This window comes from Oncorhynchus mykiss, chromosome 11 (genome assembly GCF_013265735.2).
Source record: "Oncorhynchus mykiss isolate Arlee chromosome 11, USDA_OmykA_1.1, whole genome shotgun sequence".
Lineage (NCBI taxonomy): Eukaryota > Metazoa > Chordata > Actinopteri > Salmoniformes > Salmonidae > Oncorhynchus > Oncorhynchus mykiss.
Window position 1 is genome coordinate 45,693,766 of NC_048575.1, and position 21,303 is coordinate 45,715,068.

The window sequence follows — 21,303 nt, forward strand, 5'->3', positions numbered from 1 at the left end:
TGGGCATGCATTTCATCCGGACGTGAAAATACTGCCCCCTGTCACCAAGAAGTTAAGCAGTTAGATTAGACAACTCCTTTGTAAGATAAATGTTTTAAAATGAAACATGTATGGAAACAGGTGAATTAACTCTCCTGAGTTAGCAGTTTCAAGCAAGCTAAAACACACGTGGTAGAAAAAACTATCTAGCAGAAATTGTTATAAATGATTTAAACACACTTTGCTGTAGGCTATTTACTAGTTAACAAAAAAGTAATGTATGTCAGATAAAATATATTCACCCCACCCAGTATTGTAATCAAAACTTACCAGAAAGCATGTAGTCCTTAGCTCAGACAGTGTAGTAGTGTGGGCTCAATAGCATCTCATTAGTGTGCAAGATCTTGAGAATCAGCTGTACAGTCATAGCCAAAAGTTTTGAGAATGACACAAATATTAATTTTCACAGTCTTCTTCCTCAGTTTGTATGAAGGCAGTTTGCATATACTCCAGAATGTTATGAAGAGTGATCACGTGAATTGCAATTAATTGCAAAGTCCCTCTTTGCCATTCAAATGAACTGAATCCCCCCAAAACTTTTCCACTGCATTTCAGCCCTGCCACAAAAGGACCAGGTGACATCATGTCAGTGATTCTCTCGTTAACACAGGTGTGAGTGTTGACGAGGGCAAGGCTGGAGATCACTCTGTCATGCTGATTGAGTTCGAATAACAAACTGGAAGCTTCAAAAGGAGGGTGGTGCTTGGAATTATTGTTATTCCTCTGTCAACCATGGTTACGAATTATTGTTCTTCCTCTGTCAACCATGGTTACCTGCAAGGAAACACGTGCCATCATCATTGCTTTGCACAAAAAGGGCTTCACAGGCAAGGATATTGCTGCCGGTAAGATTGCACCTAAATCAACCATTTATCGGATCATCAAGAACTTCAAGGAGAGTGGTTCAATCGTTGTGAAGATGGCTTCAGGGCGCCCAAGAAAGTCCAGCAAGCGCCAGGACCGTCTCCTAAAGTTGATTCAGCTGCGGGATCGGGGCACCACCAGTACAGAGCTTGCTCAGGAATGACTTTTGGAGGATGGCCTGGTGTCAAGAAGGGCAGCAAAGAATCCACTTCTCTCCAGGAAAAACATCATGGACAGACTGATATTCTGCAAAAGGTACAGGGATTGGACTGCTGAGGACTGGGGTAAAGTCATTTTCTCTGATGATTCCCCTTTCCGATTGTTTGGGGCATCCGGAAAAAGCTTGTCCGGAGAAGACAAGGTGAGCGCTACCATCAGTCCTGTGTCAAGCCAACAGTAAAGAATCCTGAAACCATTCATGTGTGAGGTTGCTTCTCAGCCAAGGGAGCGGGCTCACTCACAATTTTGCCTAAGAACACAGCCATGAATAAAGAATGGTACCAACACATCCTCTGAGAGCAACTTCTCCCAACCATCCAGGAACAGTTTGGTGACGAACAATTCCTTTTCCAGCATGATGGAGCACCTTGCCATAAGGAAAAAGTGATAACTAAGTGGTTCGGGGAACAAAGTATAGATATTTTGGGTCAATGGACAGGAAAACCTTAATCCCATTGAGAACTTGTGGTCAATCCTCAAGAGGTGGGTGGACAAACACAAATTCCAGAGTTTATAACCCTTTGTAACCCTACACAGGTGCATCATGTGCTGGGGACAATAAAAGGCCGCTCTAAAATGTGCAGTTTTGTCATACAACACAATCCCAAAGATATCTCTAGTTTTGAGGGAGCGTGCAATTGGCATACTAACTGTCCAACACTGCTGTTGTCAGAGAAGTCATTTCTCTACCATAGTCCGCCTCCAACGTAGTTTTAGAGAATTTGGCAGTACATCCAACTGGCCTCACAATCCAAGACCATGTGCAACCACACTAGCCCAGGACCTCCACATCCGGCTTCTTCACCTTCGGGATCATCTGAGACCAGCCACCCGGACAGCTGATGAAACAGTGGGTTTGTATAACTAAAGAATTTATGCGCATTCTGTCAGAAGCCGTCTCAGGGAAGCTCATCTGCATGCTCGTCATCCTCACCATGGTCTTGACCTGACTACAATTTGCATCGTAACCGACTTCAGTGGGCAAATGCTCCCCTTCGATTGCCATTGGCATGCTGGAGAAGTGTGCTCTTCATGGATAAATCCCGGTTTCAACTGTACCCGGCAGATGATAGACGGCGTGTATGGCATCGTGTGGGCGAGCAGTTTCCTTATGTCAATGTTGTGAACAGAGTCCCCCATGGTGGCGGTGGGGTTATAGTATGGGCAGACATAAGCTATGGACAACAAACACAATAGCATTTTATCGATGGCAATTTGAATGCACCGTGACGAGGTCCTGAGGCCCATGGTCGTGCAATTCATTCGCCGCCATCACCTCATGTTTCAGCATGATAATGCACTGCCCCATGTCACAAGGATCTGTACACAATTCCTGAAAGTTGAAAATGTCCCAGTTCTTCCATGGCTTGCATACTCGGACACGTCACCCATTGAGCATGTTTGGGATGCTCTCGATCGACGTGTACGACAGCGTGCTCCAGTTCCCGCCAATATCCAGCAACTTCGCACAGCCATTGAGTGAGACAACATTCCACAGGCCACAATCAACAGCCTGATCAACTCTGTGCAAAGTAGATGTGTCGTGCTGCTTGAGGTAAATGGTGGTCCCACCAGGTACTGACTGGTTTTCTGATCCACGCCCCTACCTTTCTTTCCACGCAAGATCTCACCCCGTGGGGTCAAAATGATCACAAGAACGGTGAGCAAAAATCCCAGAACCACATGTGAGGACCTAGTGAATGACCTGCAGAGAGCTGGGACCAAAGCAACAAAGCCTACCATCAGTAACACACTACGCCGCCAGGGACTCAAATCCTGCAGTGCCAGACGTGTCCCCCTGCTTAAGCCAGTACATGTCCAGGCCAGTCTGAAGTTTGCTAGAGAGCATTTGGATGATCCAGAAGAAGATTGGGAGAATGTCATATGGTCAAATGAAACTAAAATTGAACTTTTTGGTAAAAACTCAACACGTTGTGTTTGGAGGACAAAGAATGCGGAGTTGCATCCAAAGAACACCATACCTACTGTGAAGCATGGGGGTGGAAACATCATGCTTTGGGGCTGTTTTTCTGCAAAGGGACCAGGACGACTGATCCGTGTAAAGGAAAGAATGAATGGGGCCATGTATCGTGAGATTTTGAGTGAAAACCTCCTTCCATCAGCAAGGGCATTGAAGATGAAACGTGGCTGGGTCTTTCAGCATGACAATGATCCCAAACACACCGCCCGGGCAACGAAGGAGTGGCTTCGTTGAAGCATTTCAAGGTCCTGGAGTGGCCTAGCCAGTCTCCAGATCTCAAACCCCATAGAGAATCTTTGGAGGGAGTTGAAAGTCCGTGTTGCCCAGCAACAGCCCCAAAACATCGCTGCTCTAGAGGAGATCTGCATGGAGAAATGGGCCAAAATACCAGCAACAGTGTGTGAAGACTTACTGAAAACGTTTGACCTCTGTCATTGCCAACAAAGGGTATATAACAAAGTATTGAGATAAACTTTTGTTAGTGACCAAATACTTATTTTCCACCATAATTTGCAAATAATTTCATTAAAAATCCTACAATTTGATTTTCTGGATTTTCTTTTGTACCTATGATGAAAATTACAGGCCTCTCTCATCTTTTTAAATGGGAGAACTTGCACAATTGTTGGCTGGCTAAATACTTTTTTGCCCCACTGTACATCACAATGTGAACAGGTTGATGGCCTGACTTCTGACTTCTGACAAGCTTTCTTTAAATACTTGAGTGCCGCAGGGTTCCATTCTTGGGCCATTATTGTTCATTATTCATGACTGGTGTGAAAAAATATCTAATGAAAAGGTACATCTACACTGAATGTACAAAGCATTAGGAACACCTTCCTAATATTGAGTTGCAACCCCATTTGCCATCAGAACAGCCTCAATTCATCGGGATAGGGAATGTACAAATGTCAAATGCGTTCCACAGGGATGCTGGCCCATGTTGACGCCAATGCTTCCCACAATTGTGTCAAGTTGCCTGGATGCCCTTTGCATGGTAGACTATTCTTGATACACACAGGAAACTGTTGGCGTGAAAATCACAGGAGTTGACACACTAAAACCGGTGTGCCTGGCACCTACCATACCCCCTTCAAAGGCACTTAACTTTTGTCTTGCTCATTCACCCTCTGAATGGCACATATACACAGTCCATGTCTTAATTTTCTCAAGACATAAAAATCCTTCTTTAACATGTCTCCTCCACTTCATCTACACTGATTTGAAGTGGATATAACAAGTGAGATCAATAAGGGATCATAGCTTTCACCTGGTCAGCCTATTTCATGGAAAGAGCAGATGTTCCTAATGTTTTGTATACTCCGTGTCATCTGCATATACACTATCTATAGGACTGATCTCGCACTAGTTAAGGCATTTCTCAAATTGTAGGAAGCGTTTGTTGTCCATCAACCTTTTTCCGCTCAAAGCAACCCCCTACTCTGCCTCAGATACTCACTCAAACTAGCCAATAGAGGTGGTGTCCTCATACAAGTACTTGGGATTTCACCTTGATGAAGCTCTGTATTTTAAACCCCACATTCAACAGCTCATTAAAAAGCTTCAACTTAATCTGGGCTTTTTCTTTAGGAAAAGTTTTATTTCAAGCTAGAAAAGACAGATGTGTCAAAATATATTCTTTACATGAATGCCCCATGGTTTTACCTGCACACACTAGAAACACTACCATGCTGTAGTTAGATTTGTAACAAACACAAGACCTCTTAAACATCACTGTACCTTATATCAGTTAGCAGGATGGCCATCCTTATAGTACATGTTTGTCTATAAGGCCATTTTAGGGCAGCTGGCCCATCGTCTTGGAATACATCTTGGAAACTAGATTATTTTAATCTGATTTGATAATGTTTATTGACAGATTATAGGCCTGCTGACCACAAATTGCACATGTTTTTAAACCTGCTCTTTTATGCTCTCTTATGGGCTTTGTGCTATTAACTTCCATTCATTGTTATGTTTTATGTTGTGTTTTATGTTGTGTTTACTATATGCTGCTTTCTTGGCCAGGGCTCACTTGTAAAAGAGAGAAATCTGCAATGTGACCTTTCTGGTTCAAGAATAAATACAAAATAAGAAAGAAATTGGATGTTTTAAAGCAGGGATGGGAGCCCCCCCACACACACACACACACACACACACAAACACACACTCAATTAGCCCACATTTCTGAGATTGGTTAGTAAATCTAACGTCCGGATATCTACATTTGTAGTAATCATGGTCGAAAAACCGAACAGGGTAGTCAATCTCAATCACATATATTAAAAACTGCAAACACTTCTCTCCACCAAATGGCAAAATGTGTAGAATAGCAGGAAATTAGCTGTAAAAAATACAAATGTGGGGGTAGCAAAATGCTAGGCTCTGACTGCATGTGGGTATGGATGTGGGTACCAAAGACCTGCAATCCACTGCGGCCCCCCCCCCCCCATAATGAGTTCAGATTTTTTTGTGGCCCCCACCCCAATCAGAATTGCCCATGCTTGTATTGAAGGGAAATAGAAGCCTATTCTAACAGCTGCTATTCTATGTACTTATGTAGTGAATTGGAACGCCTCAGTACCCTGGTTGGCAGACCTTCAGAGAGTCATCCCCTTCACAACAGTGGCCTGTTGAGTCTGGACCCAGTTCAGGACAAGACCCCGCTGTACAGTCAGCTCCTTCAGGCATACAAGTGGTCTAACAAGGTAGGCCATGCTTTTCTACTGGGCTACAAGGGAAACAATACTATGGAGGCCAGAATTCAATTCTAGGGCATAGTGTATTTTCTGCAATGCAGTTTCATGTGTCAAAGATTGGAATCTTGTGGACAATTTCCCTGGATTTCAATGTGAAGCCACTCCCATCGTTAACATTATTTGTTTGATCCAAATTGACGCATGGTAAACACATGATAAAGTTTAGCTTCTGTTTCCTGGGGGATACGCTTCCAGTGTATTAGCTCAAAACCTACAATGACAGGCTGCATTAGTTACGTGAACAATATGCCCCCAGTGCAGCATCTCTGACCACCCCATTGTCGCAACTCTCTAAATAACTGTCTAAATGATGGAAATGATTCAGTTTTTAAAGCATATGCTGGAAGTCTTAAATAACAGGTAAGGTAAAGATGGATTTGAAATAAAATGCAGATGCACGGTATATCGTAATAGACATTAGCCTATACTGTATGTATCAAGCTATGATTCCACTTCTCCCATTGTTTGTAAGGTCATCATATAGGATATTGGAAATGGGAGTGATGCTGAGACTCAGATTTGTTGCTTTAAAATGTTTGTCAAACAAAATAACAAAGATTTTAAGTTAAACAAACCATACCACTATACTCAAGGACTGCTTTTTACAATTTCCACAGAAAACTCTACAAAAACACATTTACTTGAATAACAGTGCAGATTCAAAGTTTGGTAACAGAATGACGGTTTGTGCTGTTACACAGATGGCACCCATTCCTGTAGCTGACACGCTTGTGCCTAAACTTTTACAGACTTGCCAACCTGCACAAATTTAGCGTACCATGCACACAATTTGAGGTCAAAGTATTGTGGTATGAAAAAGTACCCTAAAACACACAAAAATACGCTTCTAATTGGCATATTGTGTTTTTTGACTCGATTGTCTGAAGTTGGAGCTGAGAAAAAAATTCAAGCTCTCCATTCCGGTTCACCCACCCATAGTCATAGTACTATTTTCTTAGAGGGCCCTCACAGTGTTCTACAGGAGCACCATTGAGCGCAGCCTGGTATGGCAACTCCGCCGCTGCCGACCGCAAGGCACTACAGAGGGTGGTACGCTCAGCCGAACGCACCATTGGGTACACACGGACTGCTGTCCAGGACACCTACAACACCAGGTGTCGCAAGCAGGCCAAGAAGATAATCAGGGATCCAAGCCACCCGAGCCATAGCCTGTTCTCCCTAATTCCATCACTAAGACGCGGTACAGGAGCACCATGTGCAAATCGTGTTAGTGTTTTATATATATAAATATGTTTTATTTATATTTTTTATTACATTGATTGTTTTTATTTCACTTTGACCTGCATTGTTGAAGCTCAGAGTTTAAGATTTTCACTGGACCCTGTATTTATATCTGCAACCCTGTACATGTGACTATTATACTTCTAATCAAAGCAGCACTACTGTCAGAGGCTCCATGTGTAGCAAGTGCGGTGAGAGATTTCTAATGGAATTACAGTTACGGAATTAAGTTGCCTACATGAGAAGGCCGTTTCATATGACTGGAGTTGTTGTAGACAGGGAGCAAGGGGAGCGCAGCAAAATAGCCTCAATTAGCCTAAGAAGAGACCTCTGGTGGCATGTCTTGTGGGGTATGCATGGGTATCCGAGCTGTGTGTCAGTAGTTCAAACAGACAGCTCGGTACATTCAACATGTCAATCAATACCTCTCACAAATACAAGTAGTGATGAAGTCAATCTTTCCTCCACTTTGAGCCAGGAGAGAGTGACATGCATATTATTAATGTTGGCTCTCTATGTACATCCAAGGATCAGCCATGCTGCCCTGTTCTGAGCCAGTTGCAATTTTCCTAAGTCCCTCTTTGTGGCACCCGACCACACGGCTGAACAGTAGTCCAGGTGCGACAAAACTAGGGCCTGTAGGACCTGCCCTGTTGATAGTGCTGTTAATGCAGAGCAGCGCTTTATTATGGACAGACTTCTCCACATCCTAGCTACTGTTGTATCAATATGTTTTGACCATGACACTTTACAATCCAGGGTTACGCCAAGCAGTTTAGTCTCCTCAACTTTCTCAATTTCCAAAGATTTTGTTGAGGTATAAGGTTTAGTGAATTATTAGTCCCAAATACAATGCTTTTATTTTTGGAAATATTTAGGACTAACTTATTCCTTGCCACCCATTCAGAAACTAACTGCAGCTCTTTGTTAAGTGTTGCAGTCATTTCAGTTGCTGTGGTAGCTGACATGTAAAGTGTTGAGTCATCCACATACATAGACACACTGGCTTTACTCAAAGCCAGTGGAATGTCGTTAGTAAAGATTGAAAAAAAAGTAAGGGGCCTAGACAGCTGCCCTTGGGAATTCCTGATTCTACCTGGATTTTGTTAGAGAAACTTCCATTAAAGAACACTCCATGTGTTAGACGGGTAACTCTTTATCCATGTTCTTTTTCATTAATTTCTCTCAGCCAATCACCAGCCATTTGTGTAAGTGCTGTGCTTGTTGAATGTCCTTCCCTATAAGCTTGCTGAAATTCTGTTGTCAATTTTTTTTTACTGTAAAATATCATTGTATCTGGTCAAACACAATTTTTTCCCAAAAGTTTACTAAGGGTTGGCAACAGTAGGCTGGGGATTGCCAGGGACCTTAAGATACGATCTTGTCACGATACTTAGGTGCCGATACGATATGTATTGCGATTCGAAACTGTGATTTTTTTATTGTGATTCGATGTTCCAAAAAATATTGCTTACATACGTCTGCTGCAGAGGTATGAGAGAGCCCATGAGAAAATGAGTTTTGATCAGTCAAGGAAATGAAATTGCTGAAAATAAATTGACTCCCTATTTAAAAAGAGAGAACAACCTATGAAGAAAAAATAAACGTTTTGGTACAGATACAGCCAACTAGTGATAAAATGATATTGTGATAATCTCAAAACGATACAATATATTGTCAAAAATAATATCCCGATATGTAACCGTATAGATTTTTTCCCCATCAGTATTAATTCCACGTGGTTACAGGGTTAAAACAGAAAAACAACTCAGTTTAACAATTTAGGAATTAATAAGGGCTATGGTTTGGGGAAGGCTTAAAACAAAGTCATTAAAAAAACGACACACCTATGAATCATCATTATTCTTAGTGCTTGCTAGAGCATTGTGAACTGCCGGAGCGCAGTGGTCTAAGCAGCGCCTCCAGCACCGAGCCTCATGACTGCGGGGTGATCTAGTGACCAGCCTGAGCCTACATTACAAGTTAATTGCATTTATTTACATTTTTCCAATAAGTTAAGAGTAATCGGATAATTTACACATCAAAGAAAATTGTCTCAGCTCAGCAAAATCATCTTTGGATCGGCTCAAATGCATAAACATCTTGACAGCTTTACCAGCTTAAATAATAAAGTGACACAATACAGGATTTCAATCCGCCAAAAACCATAATTACAGTGCCTTCAAAGTATTCACACCCCTTGACTTTTTACATATTTTGTTACAAAGTGGGTTTAATTGTCTTTGTTTATATATAAAAAAAAATCTACAAAAAATATATATATTTTAAAATTATTTGTTAAAAAAAAAAAAAAAAAAAGATCTATTGAAAAAAAAAAAATAAGTATTCAACCCCCTGAGTCAATATATGTTAGAATGACCATTGGAAGCGATTACAGCTGTAGGTATTTTCTGGTTAAGTCTCTGAGAGCTTTCCACACCTGGATTGTGCAACATTTGCCCATTGTTCTTACAAAAAATGATTCAGGCTGTCAAATTGGTTGTTGATCATTGCTAGACAACCATTTTCAGGTTGTTTTCAAGCATATTTGAGTCAAAACTGTAACTCGGCCTCTCAGGAACATTCACAGTCTTCTTGATGAGCAACTCCAGTGTATATTTGGCCTTGTGTTTTAGGTTATTTTCCTGCTGATAGGTGAATTAGTCTCCCAGTGTCTGGTGGAAAGCAGACTGAACCAGGTTTTCCTCTAGGATGTTACCTGTGCTTAGCTCAATTCTGTAATTTTTTTTATCCTGAAACTCCCCAGTCCTTAACAATCACAAGCATACCCATAACATGATGCAGCCACCTCTATGCTTGGAAATATAGAGAGTGGTACTCAGTAATGTGTTATGCTTGGGGCAAATCCAATACTTTGTATTCAGGACAAAAAGTGTATTGCTTTGTCACAGTTTTTGCAATATTACTTTAGTGTCTTGTTGCAAACAGGATGTATGTTTTGGAATATTTTTGTTCTGCGCAGGCTTTTTTATTTTCACTCTGTCAATTAAGTTAGTATTGTGGTGTAACTATGATGTTGTTGATCCATCCTCAGTTTTCTCCTATCACAGCCTTAAACTCTAACTCTTTTAAAGTCACTATTGGCCTCATAATAAAATCTCTGAGCGGTTTCCTTTTCCGGCAACTGAGTTAGGAAAGACGGCATCTTTGTACTGACTAGGTGTATTGATACACCAGTGTAAATAATAACTTCACCATGCTCAAAGTGATATTCAATGTCTGCTTTTTATTTTATTTTACCCATCTACCAATTGTGAGGCATTGGAAAACCTCCCTGGTCTTTGTGGTTGAATCTGTGTTTGAAATTCACTGCTCAACTGGGGACCTTACAATTATCTGTATGTGTAGGGTACAGAGATTAAGTAGTCATTCAAAAATCATGTTAAACACTGTTATAGCACACAGAGTGAGTCCATGCAATTTATTACGTGACTTGTTAAGCACATTTTTACTCCTGAACTTATTTCGGCTTGCTATCACAAAGGAGCTGAAAGGGGGGAGACATTTCAGCTTTTCTTTTTTAATTAATTTTTAAAAATGCCTAAACATATTTACACTTTGACATTTCGGGTGTATTGTGTGTAGGCAAGTGACAAAAAAATCTACATTTTATCAATTTTAAATTCAAGCTGCAACACAACAAAATGTGGAAAAATTAAAGGGGTGTGAATACTTCATGAAGGCATTGTACAGTTTAAAATTGCAGTAATAGGACCTAGACCTAGCGTTTGAGCGAGCGAGAGCGAAAAGGATTTTGACAGGAACCCCTTGTCGCAATGCCTCGACTGCCCCCGCATGGAGGCTGATTAGAATTTTGTGATGTAGCAGCAAAATTCTCTGCGACAAAAGAGTGAAGTTAGTTGTGGGCCAACCTCCCTATTATATCACATTATACAATGAGTGGGTCTAATCCTGAATGTTGATTTGATTAAAACCATATTCCAGACTGTGTATATTCCATAAGTTACCACCGGCTAAAATGCCTATTTACTCTGTTCCATCTGACTGAGCAATCCACTGTCTCATCAGCCCAGCCAAGCAATTTATAAACTTAATCTCCACTATAAAAAGTAACTAGACATTATCTCAGACTTTAGACTAACGTTTAGTTTTCAACAACAGAGATTTGTATAAACATTGCTGTCTGTCTCTCAGACATTTGCAACATTGTTTCAATATTCAATCTCCAGCTGTCTCATACTAATGAATGTGTCATGACGAGACAGGCAGGCAGGCAGGGTTTCACAGCCAGTCGAAATCTTGAATTAGCTGCCATTTTAATGGATTTATATAAAGAAATGTCAATGTCAAACGAAACAAAGTGCCGCTAGTTTGCACTCTTTCCAGCTTCAGTTTGAAATGATTGTGTTAGCTGTGTTGTTGGCTAGCTCCTCTGAATAACAGTGTCCTGACGAGTGAGCACATTTTCTATGCCAGGCGAAATCGTTCCTCATTAGCTCATTTGTTATGGATGTATCCAAATAAATGTTACTAGAAAACAGCTTAAACAAATGCAAATGCGGCTACTTTGCTGTTATTCTGGCTGCACTTTTTGACGTGACTATAAGTTAGCCGTAGTTGGCTAGCTAGCAAACAAGGGATAAGAAAGATGCTAGCCAGTATGGCAATGGAACATTTAGAACGAACAACTGGGTCACGTCCATAGATACAGAACAAAAAGACTGAATGACTGGGTCGTGTCTCTAGCAACCCGAACCAATAAAATGAATGACCAGGATGAAATAGGATGAATAAATTAATCAAAATAACGTGTTTAATGAAAATGTCATTCATTATTTGAATATGTTGGTAACCCATCGTATAAAAGGGATAATGTCCTCGAAGCTGGTGTTTGGAGGATATATTGGCACGGTTTGCCGGCACTCGACTTCGTCTCAGGCCTAACAACACCAGTGGGACATCATTGATGTATACAGAGAAGAGAGTCGGCGCGAGAATTGAACCCTGTGGCACCCCCATCGAGACTGCCAGAGGTCCGGACAACAGGCCCTCCAATTTGACACACTGAACTCTATCAGTGAAGTAGTTGGTGAACCAGGGAAGGCAGTCATATGAGCAACCAAGGCTGTTGAGTCTGCCGATAAGAATGTAGTGATTGACAGAGTCAAGTCTTGGCCAGTTCGATGAATTCGGCTGCACAGTATTGTCTTTTATCGATGGCAGTTATGATATCGTTTAGGACCTTGAGCGTGGCTGAGGTGCACCCATTACTATTTCGGAAACCAGATTGCATAGCGGAGAAGGTACGGTGGGATTCGAAATCGTCAGTGATCTGTTTGTTAACTTGGCTTTCGAAGACCTTAGAAAGGCAGGGTAGGATAGATATAGGTCTGTAGCAGTTTGGGTCTAGTGTGTCTCCCCCTTTTGAAGAGGGGGATGACCGCGGCAGCTTTCCAATCTTTGGGGATCTCAGACGATACGGAAGAGAGGTTGAACAGGCTAGTAATAGGGGTTGCAACAATGTCAGCAGATCATTTTAGAAAGAGAGGGTCCAGATTGTCTAGTCCTGCTGATTTGTAGGGGTACAGATTTTGCGGCTCTTTCAGAACATCAGCTATCTGGATTTGGGTGAAGGTGAAATGGGGAGGCTTGGGCTAGTTGCTGTGGGGGGTGCAGGGCAGTTGACTGGTGTAGGGGTCAACTGTTGACCGGGGTAGGGGGTCAACAAATTTGCTTTGTCATTATGGGGTATTGTGCGTGTAGATTGAGGGGATTTTTGTAATTTTATTTTTTAATCCATTTTAGAATTTTATAACGTAACAAAATGTGGAAAAATTTAAGGCGTCTGAATACTTTCTGAATGCGCAGTGTCAATGAAGAATTTTTTACATTTGAGACATTTTAGTGCGTATGGCTATGAGTGCAATTACAGTGCTGCAGTGAATGATCACTAATATGAAGTTTTGCTTAATGTAACCTATGCCATTCCAGAAAGTCTCATTGTTAATATTACAAAGAACCGTTGTTGTCATCTGTGAAAATACTGAAGAATTGTAGCTAGCTAGTCCTATTGGTTGTTAAACAGCCTTTGAACTCAAATTCAATGAACTGTTGCCTCTTTAGTTCCGTGACAACCCGATCTTGATCAACAGTTAATGTCTGCTACATGAATCAAAAAGGCACAATACTGTCTCCCTTACAGTGTGTTACTCTCTTTGCCAAAGGGAGGTTAAAAGCAGTGGATCAATAGCAGTTTTCCGGCTATTGATCAGTCGGCTAAGGCTGTATACCTCTGCTGTCTTTTCCCCTGTCAGCCATGGGAAGAGGGCAGGGCACCCACCCAAATCCACTCTGAAGTTTCACCTCTTATGGGAGTTTGTCTCATTTCACCAGTACTTTCCCTTCGTTACCAGTGCATGTGGACCTCCGAATGTTGTTGAACTTCTTTTTGGATGTAGATGCAGTCAGTTATTAGTGTTTTCCTTTGGATTTGACTTTCTGTGTAGCACTTCAGTGCTTTCTGAATACTACTTCTAGATTGTGTCATGCTACTGGATCTGCTTTTAGGCTACTGAAATGTTGTTTGTTTTTTGCTTTGTTAAAGGTGCAATATGCAGAAATAGCTCCGCAATTTCCTGTGTGGTAAAATTCTAATAGTAGGCCTAATTTCAGTTTGTGACAAAACAAACCAACAAAACAAAATGATCATTGTACCATCTAAACCGCTGTGAAATATATTTTCAATAACCCAAAATATTGTATTTTCAGCTCTCTGAAGCTGGTGTACAAAACAGCAAAAACTAAACTTAAGAACAGGAAGCATAGAAATGGCACACATAGACCAGATCTACCGCTTCTTAGACTTGTTTTCAGAGTGACATTCTATATGAATTTAGTCGGATCGCCCAAAATGTTACATATTGCAGCTTTAAAGGGGCAATCACTATTTGCTGTGTACATTTTTCACTTATAAACTCAGCAAAAAAAAGAAACAACCCTGTCTTTCAAAGATAATTCGTAAAAATCCAAATAACTTCACAGATCTTCATTGTAAAGGGTTTAAACACTGTTTCCCTTGCTTGTTCAATTAACCATAAATAACGACCGTTCCACAGGTGCATGTTCATTAAGACACTAACAGCTTACAGACGGTAGGCAATTAAGGTCACAGTTCTGAAAACTTTGGACACTAAAGAGGCCTTTCTACTGACTCTGAAAAACACCAAAAGAAAGATGCCCAGGGTCCCTGCTCATCTGCGTGAACGTGCCTTAGGCATGCTGGAAGGAGGCATAAGGACTGCAGATGTGGCAAGGGCAATACATTGCAATGTCCGTACTGTGAGACGCCTAAGACAACGCTACAGGGAGACGGGACGGACAGCTGATCGTCCTCGCAGTGGCAGACCACGTGTAACAACACCTGCACAGGATCGGTACTTCCGAACATCACACCTGTGGGACAGTGTTCAGACTGTCCGCAATAGGCTGAGAGAGGCTGGACTGAGGGCTTGTAGGCCTGTTGTAAAGGCAGGTCCTCACCAGACATCACCAGCAGCAACGTCGCCTATGGGCACAAACCCACTGTCGCTGGACCAGACATGACTGGCAAAAAGTGCTCTTCACTGACGAGTCGTGTATTTGTCTCACCAGGGTCTATGGTCGGATTCGCGTTTATCGTCGAAGGAATGAGCATTACACCGAGGCCTGTACTCTGGAGCGGGGTTTATTTGAAGGTGGATTGTCCGTCATGGTCTGAGGCGGTATGTCACAGCATAATCGGACTGAGCTTGTTGTCATTGCAGGCAATCTCAAGGCTGTGCGTTACAGGGAAGACATCCTCCTCCCTCATGTGGTACCCTTCCTACAGGCTCATCCTGACATGACCCTCCAGCATGACAATGCCACCAGCCATACTGCTCATTCTGTGCGAGATTTCCTGCAAGACAGGAATGTCAGTGTTCTGCCATGACCAGCAAAGAGCCCGGATCTCAATCCCATTGAGCACATCTGGGACCTGTTGGATCGGAGGGTGATGTCCGGAACTTGCAGGTGCCTTGGTAGAAAAGTGGGGTAACATCTCACAGCAAGAACTGGCAAATCTGGTGCAGTCCATGAGGAGGAGATGCACTACAGTACTTAATGCAGCTGGTGGCCACACCAGATACTGACTGTTGCTTTTTATTTTGTTCAGGGACACATTATTCCATTTCAGTTAGTCACATGCCTGTGGAACTTGTTCAGTTTATGTCTCAGTTGTTGAATGTTGTGTATTTGTATGAACATATGTTAAGCTTGCTGAAAATAAATGCAGTTGACAGTGAAAGGACGTTTCTTTTTTTGATAGCATGGATGGTCAGTAGGAATGTGCACCTACCCTTTCAACACGATTCGATACATTTCTAGATACATGGGCTCCGATATGATACAGGAACAATTCTGTGTTTTTCGGTTTGATTAGAGAACAAATCGATTCGGTTATATTCAATACACTAACATATGTTGCATAAATAGGTTAATTGTATTTTCTAAATTAAAACCCACTGCTAATTGAGCTCATGAGCTGGGCCTCTGAAGTGTGTGTGTGCGTGCGTGCGTGCGTGCGTGTACTATGGTGTATGTACTATGTAGGCAGCTAGACTGAGCCATAAAGGATACTAGGCATCTACCACCCCACCTCCACTATCAGACTATTGGGGGTGAGCAGCAATGTAGCCTGTGTTTTTTTTTTTTGTCCCCCCACTTTGATTCTGAAATCAGCATCACCCACATATTAACTTTGTTATTTTTGCAGATTGTGTTTCAGCTAGTAATCTATTTAATATTTATTGTTTACAAATTAGCTATGACATAGCCAATTAACAATTGTTTACAGACAGATTATTTCACTTACAAGGAACTGTATCACAATTCCAGTGGGTCAAAAGTTTACATACATACACCATACACTAAGTTGACTGTGCCTTTAAACAGCTTGGAAAATTCCAGAAAATAATGTCAAGGCTATAGAAGCTTCTGATAGGCTAATTGACATAATTTGAGTCAAATGGAGGTGTACCCGTGGATGTATTTCAAGGCCTACCTTCAAACTCAGTGCCTCTTTGCATGGGAAAATCAAAAGAAACCACAAGTCTGGTTCATCCTTGGGAGCAATTTCCGAACGCCTGAAGGTGCGACATTCATCTGTACAAATAATAGTACGTAAGTATAAACACCATGGGACCTCACTGCCGTCATACCGCTAAGGAAGGAGACGCATTCTGTCTCCTAGAGATGAACTTACTTTGTTGCGAATATTGAAAATAAGTCCCAGAACAACAGTAAAGGATCTTGTGAAGATTCTGGAGGAAATAAGTACAAAAGTATCTATATCCACAGTAAAACGAGTCCTATATCGACATAACCTGAAAGGCTGCTCAGCAAGGAAGAAGCCACTGCTCCAAAACTGCCGTAAAAAAGCCAGACTACGGTTTGCAACTGCACATGGGGACAAAGATCGTACTTTTTGGAGAAATGTCCTCTGGTCTGATGAAACAAAAATAGAACTGTTTGGCCGTAATGACCATTGTTATGTTTGGAGGAAAAAGGAGGATGCTTGCAGCCAAAGAACACCATCCCAACTGTGAAGCACGGGGGGTGGCAGCATCATGTTGTGGGTGTGCTTTGCTGCAGGAGGGAATGGTGCACTTCACAAAATAGATGGCTTAATGAGAATGGAAAATTACGTGGATATATTGAAGCAACATCAAGACATCAGTCATGAAGTTAAAGCTTGGTTGAAAATGGGTCTTCCAAATGGACAATGACCCCAAGCATACTTCAAAAGTTGTGGCTTAAGGACAACAAAGTGAAGGTATTGGAATGGAAATCTCAAAGCCCTGACCTCAATCCTATAGATAATGTGTACGCAGAACTGAAGAAGCGTGTGCGAGCAAGAAGGCCGACATACCTGATTCAGTTACACCAGCTCTGTCAGGAGGAATGGGCCAAAATTCACCCAATTAATTGTGGGAAGCTGATGGAAGGCTATCTGAAACGTTTGACTCAAGTTAAACAATTTGAAGGCAATGCTACCAAATACTAATTGAGTGTATGTAAACTTCTGACCCACTGGGAATGTGATGAAAGAAATAAAAGCTGGAATAAATCATTCTCTCTACTATTATTCTGACATTTCACATATTTAAAATAAAGTGGTGATCCTAACTGACCTAAGACAGGGAATTTTTACTAGGATTAAATGTCAGAAATTGTGAAAAACTGTGTTTAAATGTACTTGGCTAAGGTGTATATAAACTTCCGACATCAACTGTATGTATGTATGTACTGTTGAAGTCTGAAGTTTACATACACCTTAGCCAAATACTTTCCAGTCTCCCACCATTACTTGCACATTTCTTGTTTGTTTGTTCTTGTTGTGAGAAAAACAAGTTTTGGTTTATTTCATTCCATTAACGAGTTTTGTAAATGTATTAATTGTATTTTGTTTGGAGTGCTCCTGTCAATGTTAAGTAAGGATGTGCACCTGCTTACATATATAGAAGTTGGCCTAGGCTACCTGGCCTGCTAGGCTACCGCTAGGCTACCTGGCCTGCTAGGCTACCTGGCCTGCGTGCGATTGTTGGCCTATAAATGTGCCCTTTTGGGGATGTCCGATTTTAGTATTTCTGATTGTCTTAACTCACCACCACTAATGAGCTGTGGAGCTTCTCAAAGCAATGTTTTCTTCATCTCAAACAACAAGTAAACAAAGTCTGTTTTTAGAATCCATTGAGATTGGCAATAGTTGTATTTTAAAAATATTTCCAGCCCTCTCCCTTTCGATAGCCACTCTGCATGAAAGGGAAAAATGTAATGCTCTGATCCAGTGGAAATGTCATAAAATACCTGATTACGTCTTATCCCTTGCACAAACTCACTGGAGCAGGAAACTCTGAGGGCCCAGAATATTTTTTACAATGTTGCAAGTTTGCTAGCGCGTGCTTCGCGCTGACACAGTTGATAGTGAAGGGCCTTGTTCAGGGAGGTGACCAGGAACCCGATGGTCACTCTGACGGAGCTTCAGTGTTCCTCTGTGAAGATGGGAGAACCTTCCAGAAGGACAACCATCTCTGCAGCACTCCACCAATCAGGCCTTTATGGTAGATTGGTCAGACGGAAGCCACTCAGTAAAAGGCGCATGACAGGCCACTTGGAGTTGACCAAAAGGCACCTACAGGACTCTGACCATGAGAAACAAGATTCTCTGGTCTGATGAAACCAAGATTGAACTCTTTGGCCTGAATTCCAAGCGTCACATCAGGAGGAAATCTTTTGCTAGTGCGAGCTTCGAGCTGACATAGTTGATACAATGTTTCAAGTTCGTTGCAGGCCCGCCATGCGTAGCCAATGTGATTCATAGGTTATTTATTTTTATCAGGATATTTTTTACCTGCAGGCTGCAATGTTTTTATGTGTTGGCTTTATGTAGAATAATTTTACGTAGTTGGCAATATAAATTACTTTTCGATTTGTATCATTTAGATTTAGAATTTAGAACCACATGACAATTATTTTGAGATACAAAGACTATTATACATTTCAATGAAACTGTTCCACAAAAATGTGCATATGAAAATCATAACTGGCACGCAGATCAGTAGAAATGGTAAGATAAATTAGCACTCCAAATGGAAAAGGTTGCCGACTCTTGGTGTAGCCTATTACCAGCAACTTCGGTAGCGTAACCGCAGAATCTGCTAAGGCCAGCAGCAGCGGACAGAGGAGGGTCGGAAACAGTTTTTTTTATCTTGATCTCTGGCTCCAACTTGAGTCATTTGTGTGGTTTAATTATTTAATCAAAGAGCGTGCTCAAAACATCAGACAAGTTCAGTGTGTGTGTGTATGTATGTGTATATATATATACAGTGCCTTGCGAAAGTATTCGGCCCCTTTGAACTTTGCAACCTTTTGCCACATTTCAGGCTTCAAACATAAAGATATAAAACTGTATTTTTTTGTGAAGAATCAACAACAAGTGGGACACAATCATGAAGTGGAACGACATTTATTGGATATTTCAAACTTTTTTAACAAATCAAAAACTGAAAAATTGGGCGTGCAAAATTATTCAGCCCCCTTAAGTTAATACTTTGTAGCGCCACCTTTTGCTGCGATTACAGCTGTAAGTCGCTTGGGGTATGTCTCTATCAGTTTTGCACATCGAGAGACTGACATTTTTTCCCATTCCTCCTTGCAAAACAGCTCGAGCTCAGTGAGGTTGGATGGAGAGCATTTGTGAACAGCAGTTTTCAGTTCTTTCCACAGATTCTCGATTGGATTCAGGTCTGGACTTTGACTTGGCCATTCTAACACCTGGATATGTTTATTTTTGAACCATTCCATTGTAGATTTTGCTTTATGTTTTGGATCATTGTCTTGTTGGAAGACAAATCTCCGTCCCAGTCTCAGGTCTTTTGCAGACTCCATCAGGTTTTCTTCCAGAATGGTCCTGTATTTGGCTCCATCCATCTTCCCATCAATTTTAACCATCTTCCCTGTCCCTGCTGAAGAAAAGCAGGCCCAAACCATGATGCTGCCTCCACCATGTTTGACAGTGGGGATGGTGTGTTCAGCTGTGTTGCTTTTACGCCAAACATAACGTTTTGCATTGTTGCCAAAAAGTTCAATTTTGGTTTCATCTGACCAGAGAACCTTCTTCCACATGTTTGGTGTGTCTCCCAGGTGGCTTGTGGCAAACTTTAAACAACACTTTTTATGGATATCTTTAAGAAATGGCTTTCTTCTTGCCACTCTTCCATAAAGGCCAGATTTGTGCAATATACGACTGATTGTTGTCCTATGGACAGAGTCTCCCACCTCAGCTGTAGATCTCTGCAGTTCATCCAGAGTGATCATGGGCCTCTTGGCTGCATCTCTGATCAGTCTTCTCCTTGTATGAGCTGAAAGTTTAGAGGGACGGCCAGGTCTTGGTAGATTTGCAGTGGTCTGATACTCCTTCCATTTCAATATTATCGCTTGCACAGTGCTCCTTGGGTTGTTTAAAGCTTGGGAAATATTTTTGTATCCAAATCCGGCTTTAAACTTCTTCACAACAGTATCTCGGACCTGCCTGGTGTGTTCCTTGTTCTTCATGATGCTCTCTGCGCTTTTGACGGACCTCTGAGACTATCACAGTGCAGGTGCATTCATACGGAGACTTGATTACACACAGGTGGATTGTATTTATCATCATTAGTCATTTAGGTCAACATTGGATCCTTCAGAGATCCTCACTGAACTTCTGGAGAGAGTTTGCTGCACTGAAAGTAAAGGGGCTGAATAATTTTGCACGCCCAATTTTTCAGTTTTTGATTTGTTAAAAAAGTTTGAAATATCCAATAAATGTCGTTCCACTTCATGATTGTGTCCCACTTGTTGTTGATTCTTCACAAAAAAATACAGTTTTATATCTTTATGTTTGAAGCCTGAAATGTGGCAAAAGGTTGCAAAGTTCAAAGGGGCCAAATACTTTCGCAAGGCACTGTATATATATACTGTAGTTGATTTTTATTAAAACACATCGGGTACATCTATATAGAGAAAAATACACGTTTAAACATTTCGACCAATGGATTAGTCAAAGGGAACGCTTACTTTTGGTCGACAAAGATTTCTTTAGTCGGGGACAGTCCTCATCTCTATACAAAAAACTGTCCAACAGCTAGATCCATGATTCATACAGGATTCAAGGTCAATGTCTTATTTAACTGATTAATGCTTAATATATGATATAATGACAACTGCCATACATGGAAAAAGTAATGTTTTATGTCATAACTTTGGACAAATCAATTAAGACCCCAACCAAGGGTTAAACAGGTTTTAAATACATTTTTGAATTTTGTTGTGTCTTAATGCGATTACATGATACAAATTGGCTGATTATTATCAAAGATTTATCAACAGATGTAGCAAGTTGTCCAGTGTAGGAAATTCTCACTGGCACCCTAGTTTATAGAAAGACCCATATCTACCAATGACCATATACACTAATTGTTAAAAGCAAAACTAGCAAAACTATTGCTGATGGGGAACCTGAACAATCCAAATCAAATCTATTGTAAACCCCATTCAGCCGGTGAGTTGTTTCTCTCAACAGTGCATAGACAGCAAATGACATAGGTTGTCACTCAACTAATGAAGCCTAATATCACGCAAGCCATTTTAGTATTTGCCTGC

At 41.3% G+C, this 21,303-nt stretch overlaps 1 protein-coding gene across 2 annotated transcripts in view; it reads left to right on the forward strand.

Moving 5' to 3' along the window:
- The window catches only part of LOC110535739 (mediator of RNA polymerase II transcription subunit 27), a 100,363-nt gene that overhangs the window by 6,825 nt on the left and 72,235 nt on the right, over positions 1–21,303 (forward strand). For both annotated transcript variants that reach the window (XM_036935526.1, XM_021620957.2), the window contains exon 2: positions 5,667–5,811. In XM_036935526.1, coding sequence (XP_036791421.1) covers positions 5,667–5,811 — 145 coding nt within the window. The remainder of the gene's footprint in view (positions 1–5,666; positions 5,812–21,303) is intronic.